The 10516-nt window shown below is 24.1% G+C and overlaps 1 protein-coding gene across 1 annotated transcript; it reads left to right on the top strand.

The window, feature by feature from the left end:
* The first annotated feature begins 625 nt into the window (after window positions 1–625).
* Window positions 626–1132, top strand: LOC146881919 (uncharacterized). Its single transcript, XM_085668821.1, has one exon. The coding sequence runs from the start codon at window positions 714–716 to the stop codon at window positions 930–932; it is 219 nt and encodes a 72-aa protein (XP_085524947.1). The 5' UTR covers window positions 626–713; the 3' UTR covers window positions 933–1132.
* The last annotated feature ends 9384 nt before the right edge of the window (window positions 1133–10516 follow it).

Raw genomic sequence — 10516 nt, 5'->3', positions numbered from 1 at the left:
TACTATAAGTTACACTTAAATTTTGACCGAAACATATCAGAATTTGAAAAACTGTCCGTTCATTCATCTTTTACCCTTTATTCTCCCTCTTTTGTTTGACAGTCAAAAGTCAAATTAAAACGAAAATATATGTTTCATACAGTTGAGGATAAATGATTCGTCTACTGTGAAACAGTGATAAGATCTGTGAAACCTTACCCTACCTGGTCATGCAGAACCTTTTAAGAGTACAAAACAAATATTTACACACTACTATTCTGTTCATTGTATCGATTATTTAATTGTCTATCGTATTCTACCTGTCTTTTTGCTTATATTTTATTGAATTTTTCTTTCGCAGATTCCAACAATCATAATTTGAAATTGGGAAAGGAAACAAATCATGGAGGGGCGCATCGGTGGATGTTGGTGACACATGTCCTGACAGCGGTTTGAGTTTTCACCAAAAACATAAAAGCATGGAATAGCCGTTTGAAGCCTGCTGTATGAAGGGACCACAACATGATCTGTCTGCTCTGGACCTACACCAACCACAACGTTGCCATCGAAACTCAAATTAACCTAATTATTCGCTAACTTTAAATATGAATTCTTTTATCAGATCGAGCCTATAAATCAGTGATCTTGTTTCTCACTAACACCACAAGCTATCTACGAGTTAGTATCATTATTATTTTTCTCTGTCTCTCCACATCTTCTTTTGTCTGAGAAAAATGGCATGCGTTAGCAAGAGCAGAACAATGTTGTTTTTCATGTTTTTCTTGGTTGGGCTTGTGTTTGCTGCCGGAGTGAGGGCACAAACCAGTGAGTTTCCTCAAGCACCGGCGCCAGCACCCACCATGGACGCCGGAGCTGGATTTTTGGTGACTTACTCTGGAGCATTTGTTTTCTCTTCACTGCTTCTATCTCTCCTTGCCCTTCTATGCCATTAATTCTTCAATCTGCAAGGAGTGAAGCTTATATATATGTATTCAATTTATTTTTTTCCCAGATTCTGTTCACATCTATCCTCATTCTGCAAGTGAGTGCTTATTGATATTGTTGTATTATGTTATTCTTCTTCCCTAATTCTTACTTGAGCTTCTCTGCTAAGAAAATGAGAGAAATATACAGCATTGAGTTTTGATTTTCAGACGTTACATTAACCTGCATTATCAGCGGATAATTATAATGGTCAAACATGTGATAGATGATAATTAGTAGATCTAATCAACACAAGTTGCATACTTAATAGACAATTAATTATGAACAGAAGACTGGTAAATGCTGATTAACTACCAACGGCACACATTCAGTAGCAACCAAAGTGATAAAACAGAACAGCTATAAACCTATAACTTGAAATAAAATGCACCAAATCTATCAGCATAATAAGGTTGATAGACACCCCAGTCAGGTGCGCTTCAAGGAAATTTCTATTAATTTGAATTGATTTCAGAAGTGCTTCATCGGCTTTCTTATATTCACAAGTTGAAAGCTAACGCTAAACCGTGTAAAAGACAATTTTGTTCACCTAAAGAGTAAAAATCTGTTTTGATATGAAAGATTAGAAAACCAACAAAACGGGATCATAATAATCAATGAGGATTAAATTGTTAAGATTGGAGACGCACAAAATATATATGTAGGCATGTCTATTTGGATCAAAGGTGTTAGGTATAAGAAGGAGGAGGTTCTTTCGGATAAAGAGATCTCACTAATAACTATAGTTTTTCATCTAATGATAAAGATTTGATGCTAATAACAAATCCTGAGAGAGAGTTATATATTTGAAAATGTCCTATTACACACTATGATTACTCTTAATAAATTACGATGAAATTAAATTAATTTTAAAGACATTCTAGCTTAATTTATAACATATTTAAATTCAATTACAACTAATCTAGATACAACTGACCTTACTCTAACTATCACACATGTATACTTTGGACATCATAAAAAACTTTGGGTGTTTGTGTCATTTTGGGCAACAAAAGTAGGATCACGTCACTCCTTCTAATATTATTGTTGGTATGTTAACAATAAAATTAAAATAAAATTAAGTACTGCATCAAATAAATATATCAAAATTAAATATTTCTTGAATAAAAAATATAACATAATATTGTTTAAATTACTAAAAATTATAATAATTAACCATAATGTTATTATCTCATTTTGACTTTATTAAAACATCATTATTCTTTTTCCATTTGAATAACATTGGATAGAATCCTAAAAAAAACTTTTATCTTTGACTTTTTTTTTCATATTACAATATTCCTTATTATGATTTCCATACATTTAAACAATGAGAGAAAATGAATTTAAAATAAAAATATGACCGGTTAAAATGATTTTATTATCTTAAAAATTAATATTTTCAACTGGAAAAAATTGGCTTAAGAATACAAATGTGAAATAAAAAAATATCGAAACAAAAGAAAATTGGTTGACTTAGAAATTAAAATATAATAATTTTTTTTTGTTAAATTATGGCGAAGATACAACTTGTCATAATAAAATTTAAAATATGAATTATGTAGTCCAGAAAATATTTTAGATTACATAATTTAAAAGAAAAATTAGAACAAACATTTACAATCTGGATTAAATAATTCAAAACAATATTATAGATCGCTTGATTAAAATAAAATGTAATTCATGAACACGCAATTCAATTTTAGATAATTTCAAATCACATAATATGAAAATGTCTTATATTATATATTTTAAAATATAGTTTCACATTAATTATATGACGTTGTTATGATGAGATACATTGAGCGTTTCTTATAAGATATTGGAGTGGAAGAAGTAATTATTAGGTTGAGGAAAAACTCAATCAAATTAGTCTCTAAAGACATGATTTTGGGCCGTCTATAACTTCACCATGTCAACCCATGCATCAAGTTGCTTCTATAGTAAGGCCTTTATTTTTTTTTACAGTGTCTTCAACTATATCCATAAATTTCTTCCTGCATCTTAATAAATTGGATTTAAAATTTTAAATTCTGCATTTTAGAATACATAATTTAAAATATATTTTTTATTTATACTTTAAAATATAATTGTTTGTATTTTGGAATATAAAAATTATATTTTAGATTATAATTTGTATTTAAGATTATCCAATCTAAAATGTATTTTCTTATTTTTTATTTCAGAATATATAATTTAGAATATAAAAAATTAGATTCAGAACATTTCAAAATACAAAAACTTATGGGTACAGACTGAAATTCTGAATATGCAAAAGAATTTACTTTTTTTATATGAAGATGTGAGTGTTTATTTCAAGAAGATGTGATTTTTTTAAAATTTTATATTAACTAAAAATATGATGAATTAATGTTATTACATAATTGAATATATTTTTTTAGTGGATACAAACTTCGTTTCATAATTCAATTTTGTAAAATTAAATTAGACAAATATATTTTTTTAAATGATATTAGATTCATTCCAAATTTATTATAAACTATATTTGTTATTTTTTAAATTTATTGTATTATTGGATATTAGACCACTTATGAATATTTAATCTCTCAAAAAAATATTTACATGTCTCAGCTTAAAGATATGTGTTGACGATTCCATATCAATAAAAAATCAAATACACTTATAATATATAAAGTGATACAAATTTTACCTTATATATATATATATATATATATATATATATATATATATATATATATATATATATATATATATATATATTATATCAACTTTATAGGATTAAATTAAATTTAAACTTCAATTTATAAAAGTGTAAATTTATTTTTGGAAGAATTTTGAAAATTTATTAGTCAATCTATCTAAAATGTTAACAATTAACAAGATTTTCTTCCATACCCAGCAGTTAACCTGAAACAAATTTACAAGACATTTATAAAGGCTAAATGTTATGTAGTTGACAAATAGACATTGCATAAAATATACAAGCTATATACAATATAGTATCATTTAATGTAGTTCATAAATTGTTTGGACTTTATTAACACCAAACACAAAAGAGAAAGCTTTTGATTCAAAGTTTTCTATAATTGGTCGCTTAACAAGAAGAACCAAGTTGATGTAAAAGAAAAAATTATGGGATAGTTCAATGAAAAAACTTTTATTTTCTTTCTGAAAAAAGAATAAGATTCCTAATTTAGTTGTACAATTATTTTTATCGATATATGATGCATGTATATTGTTAATATCTTAGTTTTTATTAGCCAAAATATATTAACTCACAGTCTATTCTTTAATAATTGAAAGCTTTTTGCCACAATTTAAACATATGGAAAGGGGTTATTGGAGAAACTACCTACTCTTGCATAGTTATTAATATGTTGAATTTTGGTATTTTAAAAGTAAATGTTATTTAGTAAATTAGGGCAGGTGGCAATAAATTATGGACATTAGTGATGATGTTTTAAGTCTATAATATGCCACATAGAAAGTCCAAGATCATTTTGAATTCCCATTATAGAACATTCAAAATCCTTACAAATGTCAAAAGAGAGAACAATTCCACTTTTAATGTTTTAATATTTCTTATAATTTATCTTTTAATGTTTAATACAAATTATATTCAATTACATTTATTTTACTTTTATATCATGGTGTGTTTAATCTTCCTTTTAATCTAAAGCACCTTATATTCTTTATACTTTAACATGCTTTAAATTGATTTGATTTCGCTTTGCTTGTACACTTAGCTGTTTTCCCTTTATCTTTCCAATTAGTCCATTTAATTTTTACAAACTACTATTAATCTTTGATGCAACTTAATTTCTTCACAAGCTTTTATTTTCTTTCTTAATTTATTTATTTTTTTATCATTTACTTTTTCTGGTCAACTTGATTACTCGGTTGAACTTTTTCTGAGTTAATAGCATGCTTTGAACTGTTCTATATTTTTTCTTAAACAAATTCTTCATTAACGTGGCATTGTGAGATAAGCATTGAGTTAGGAGTTTTAAAATATTCTCCATGGCTATTCTGAGCTTTGAATATTGATTAAACTGAGAGCAAAGTTTGAAATTATAAACCTTTTATTTTAATTAAGCAAATGAAGTGGCACATGCAGAGACATTAGTAGTAATATATTTTTATTTGTCTATTACCATTGGCTTCAGATATTTACACATTGTGTCCTTTCACTTCTCTGAATGATCCGTGAAGCATTGTGATTTTGAATTTTTATTTATAGTTGTTTCGATTCTGAAGAAGTTCGTTCGGAAGTTATTATTAGAAATAATTATCAAATTGTTTTGGAACGTTTAAGTTCTGTTACAATTTTATTATCTTAAAAGATGTAGGAAGATAAAAACATTTAGACTTTGTTTTACTTCAACTTCTAAACAATGTAAAATTTATTGGATGTATTAGAACAATAATAAGATAACTATACATCTTAATCTAATATTTAATATTATATTATAATATTCAAATACAAGCGTGTTCACGCAATTTTTTTTTTCAGAAATGTTCCACGTAGTTGTTTTCTTTTTTTCATGGAATGTTCCACGCAATTTTTAATGCATTTTGTTATCTTAACGTGTGCCTTTGATGTTTGATATCAATGATTTACGAATTTTCAAATCATATGTTCCATAGTATTTGTTATGTCCAAATAAAGTTTATTTGATATTCTTTTATTATATATCTACTATTAGAGATGGCAAATAAACTCGTCCCGTGGGTATTATCCGAACTCGTTCCCGTTTTAACGGAGAATCCCTGCATACGACTTTTTCAATTGGGTATGGGGATGTACATATCCCCGTCATAATATCCGTCCCCGCCATATCTCCGTCTCCATTTAAATTATTAAAATATTCATAATTAATTAAGTCTCTCTCTCTCTCTCTATATATATATATATATATATATATATATATATACTTTCTATTTTTTATTTCTTTTAATTATTTGGTTTGTCATGAAACTCATTCGCATCTCCAATATATTTTTTATTTTATCATAACCTTTATGTAATTATGTTAAAATGATGTATGTTAATTAAAAAAAACTTTATGCCTTACATTTGAATATTTCTATTATTTTTTAATATTTTTATTTATTATATATTTTCCTTTCACATAAGAATGTTTATACTCTCAATTTAAGGTAATATAAAAAAAATTATTTACTTATTATTATTAATTTTTGTTTAATTTGAAGAACTCTTTTGTTTCATTAAAATAATTTTCGTTATTTTTCAACTATTGAGTATATATGTTGATATTTGAAAAATTTTCTTAGTTCTCTAAGGTATTTTTCGTCTTATCATACCTTAATTATATATTTGATTTCCTTTGTACGATTTCTTTTGATAGTCTCTCAAATTATTTCTAAAACACACATTTGTTAGTTTTTTAATATTTTTATTTATTGTTTATTTTCATCATGTAGAATAATATTTCGATATATTCTATCTAATTATTTTTTATTTTATAACTCATTATTAATCATACTGTAATTTTTTCACTTTAAATTATGTTTGAAGTGGTTAAAATTATATATATATATATATATATATATATATATATATATATATATATATATATATAATGATATTTAGGAATAATATATGATAATTCACTACAAGAAAAACATGAAATAGTGACTGATTTAGTCATTAACTCATATCAATCACTATTTTTCGTCATTGGTTAAAGTAGTTGATTTATTGTCTGGATCAGTGATTAAAGTAATGACCGATTCAATGATCGAATCGATACTTGATTTAGTGACCAATTTAATTACTAATTTATTTGTAATTTAGTGACAAATTTTTTGGGCACTAATGATATTTCTTTTTAATTTTAACCACTTCAAACATAATTTAATAATTTGTTCTCTAAGGTATTTTTCATCTTATCATACCTTAATTATACATTTGATTTCCTTTGTGCGATTTCTTTTGATAGTCTCTTAAATTATTTCTAAAACACACATTTGTTAGTTTTTTAATATTTTTATTTATTGTTTATTTTCATCATGTAGAATAATATTTCAATATATTCTATCTATTTTTTTTATTTTATAACTCATTATTAATCATATTGTAATTTTTTCACTTTAATTGTATAAATAACTTTTATTTATTATAATATAAAAATTTAATGTAATTGCTATGAATATTTTTTTGTCATTATCAAGTTCAAAAGATACAAAATCTATGTCAAAATTTTATTATTGTGTTTATTATTTGTTCTTTGTGTCATTTTGATCAAGTGATGTATTATAACTTTTATTAGTGTACTAGTGTAAACACAGGCGTTATCGCGCCTATGTGTATGCATTTTTTAAACTAAAATGTTATTAAGTTAATATATAAACTAAAATTATAATATTAGTAGATGATAATATTGTAATGTTATTAAGTTAATATATAAATTAAAATTATATTTATTAAAAATAAAGTGAAGTATATCAGAACAGATGAAAAAATAACCATTGATAAATAAAAAAGAAAAGAAGAAGCAGAGATAGCCGATTTTATAAAAAACTTATAAAAGTAATGGTCAATTTTTAAAAATTTAATAAATTATTATATTTAAAGGGTAAACTTGATATTTTGAAATGTGGACACAAAAAGGAGAATCTCCTTTATATATTGTTATAGATAAAAAAGAGATTCATTAGAATTTAAAAAATTGAAATAAACAAACATTTAAAATATATTTTAATTTGAATATTTGTTTTCCTTTTATATTTTTTTGAAATATTTTTTAATTTTATCAACTAAGTTTCATTAATGTTGTAGTTTGCAAATTTAATAAATGTTTTGGTTCTCATGAAATTTTATTTGGTATTCTAATATAAAATATAGACAATTATAATTTATTTCAAAGTATTTGATATGGAAGAAACAATCATCATCCTAATATTGAATATTTGATAATATTATGTTTTCTTTACCGTAATTTTTTTCTCTTATAAAAATTAATATTGAAGTTGTTAGAACACGGGTACAGGTATGAGTACGAGATTATACCCGTTATCCGGTGGGGATGAAGATGAGACAGAAGTTTAATACCCGTTGGGTTTAGATATAGGGATGAAGATGAATTTTTTCTGCGAAGATGGGTATAGGATAGCGAAACCCGTCCCCGCCCCGCCCCGTTGCCATCCCCATCTACTATAGAATAATAATTTGACTTTGTTTCCTTACATACTTTTCATTGTTTGTAATCCTATCATCTTAATTTTCTTAGAACCAATGAAATTGCTTTATTTTAAAATGAAGTAAATTCAATCGATATGTTAATTTTTTTTTTAAGTTTATAACTTGTTTATAGATTATGGAATTTGTTAGCGAATTAACACGTGAAATTAATTTTAAAAATTTTGCAGAATTTTTAAAGATTTTTATTTGATGTAATATTACGGTATGAAATGAAAATCTGATATATTTTTATTTTAATAAATTAAATTTGATACTTCGAGATCAAAGTTGGAAATAATTAGATTGATATAATTAGTGAATATTGTAAGTGAATGTTATAAGTTAACGTTTTTTAGTAAAAGATACAAACGATAAAATTTTATTGCTTTTATACAAAATTTGTCATATAGGGTGATTTTAAACTATAAATTTTAATTATAATTTATTTTATATGAAATGTCGGAGATTTTACATTAACTTAAAAATAAAATAAAATAATAATATTTAACTATGTATAAATATCATATTATAAGTATATTATAAGTTTATTTTGTTAGATTGAGTTATTTAAAAAAGTTTTTGTTATCATTTAATTTCGGTTTCTAATTTTAACATATTATTGATCGATTTAAGTTATTTAGCGGTTGAAAAATGGGTTATTAAAATGCTTTTTCTCTCAAGTATATCATACTAATTTAGAAATTGAAAAAGATGATCATCTTGTAACAAATAAATAATATATATATATATATATATATATATATATATATATATATATATATATATATATATATATATATATATATATATATATAACGAGATTATTTTAGCCGCAAATGGATCAACTCCGTATTCAGTTTAAATAGTTTTTCATCACTAATTTGTGACAATTTTTTTATACAAAATAAACCAATGATATTTTTTGGACACAAAATTATAAATTTGTTTACATACTTTAATAATGAAAAAAAGTGACTAATATTCAGAAAATAATAAACCAATTTTTATTTGTTATATTTACAGTATATTTTTACCTACTTATAAACACCTTTTTAAACAACTTATAAATGCTAAAATTTTAATCATGCTAAATAATAAAAAATTTAAATAAATAATGTTAGTATGAATTATTTGTTATATATATGTGGTTATTTTTATTTAATATGTGTTGCATAAAAATATTATTTACTATAAACTTTAATTAGAATACATTTCATGTAAAGTATTAGAATCCCACATCAACTAATGAAAAAAAATCAAATCAATTTTATGAGACAAGATTTAAAATAAAATCTAATTATATATTATCATTAAAAAGTTATCTAGTTAAATTTTTTGGATTTATGATATAAGATACTACTGGATAACTATCAGATAATGTATAAATATAAATAAATACAAGTTTTACCTTTAAATTAAACCTAAATATAGCCTTCAAGTATAAAAGCAAATCTCGTCGCGTCATTCAACTTCAAGCCATTTGATTTTTTTAACGTGATGAAAGTAATTTTTATATAAGGAAATATAACTTTTAGGAAATTATTTATAGTTCATGGTTACGAGTCACGACATAACTTTTACATCATTAATAAAATAGAAGTGATGTCAAGTATGATGGTAAACTAATTATTATGAAATTAAAATAATTTTGTCATACATAAATACACAATCATTTATAATTTGAAGATAAAACAATAAATTATTTCCAATGTATTTTAATTATATCCTATAATTCAAGTACCATGCGACTGAATTGAAATTAATTTTTTAATCACATCAAAATAGTAGATGTCCCCAGTATTGTTAAAATTACTTTTATTATTATTATTATTATTATTATTATTATTATTATTATGTAACAAGTCACCCGTTGAATAAACAAAGGCACTGAGATTTTGGTCAGCATAAAATTATTTGAACCATCCAACATGTTTAATCGTCTAAAGTTTTACTCATTCAATTATTGCTGTACGCACTCATTGATTATTATCAACAACTACAGGACCATTAGCTTCTTGGGTTAAAAGAAGACCAAGTAAAAATAAATTAGGAGAATTTAATTATAATTGTTTGTTGAAGAAAATAGAAAGAAAAACTAAAAATGAATAGATTCTATTAATACATTGTATTTTATTTTTTAATTGTTCTATTTCTTCTTTATCTTTCATTTTATATTTTTCTTGAACCAAACGTTTTTAGCTTTTATTTTATCTTTTTTATTCCTGTTACTTCTTGGGGACTTTAAAAACATTTTTTTTTCTGCTCTCTATGTCAATAAATTGTTGATAAACGCGTTTCAAAGGAAAAAATATGATTCTTTTATTGATCTTTAAAAGACAAGAAAAAACAGTAAAATAAAAACAATGC

This window comes from Vigna unguiculata, chromosome 11, assembly GCF_037176805.1.
Source record: "Vigna unguiculata cultivar grain cowpea cultivar isolate G323 ecotype 2 chromosome 11, ASM3717680v1, whole genome shotgun sequence".
NCBI lineage: Eukaryota > Viridiplantae > Streptophyta > Magnoliopsida > Fabales > Fabaceae > Vigna > Vigna unguiculata.
The sequence above is the reverse complement of the archived record's forward strand: the minus strand, read 5'-3'. Positions and strand labels throughout refer to the sequence as shown.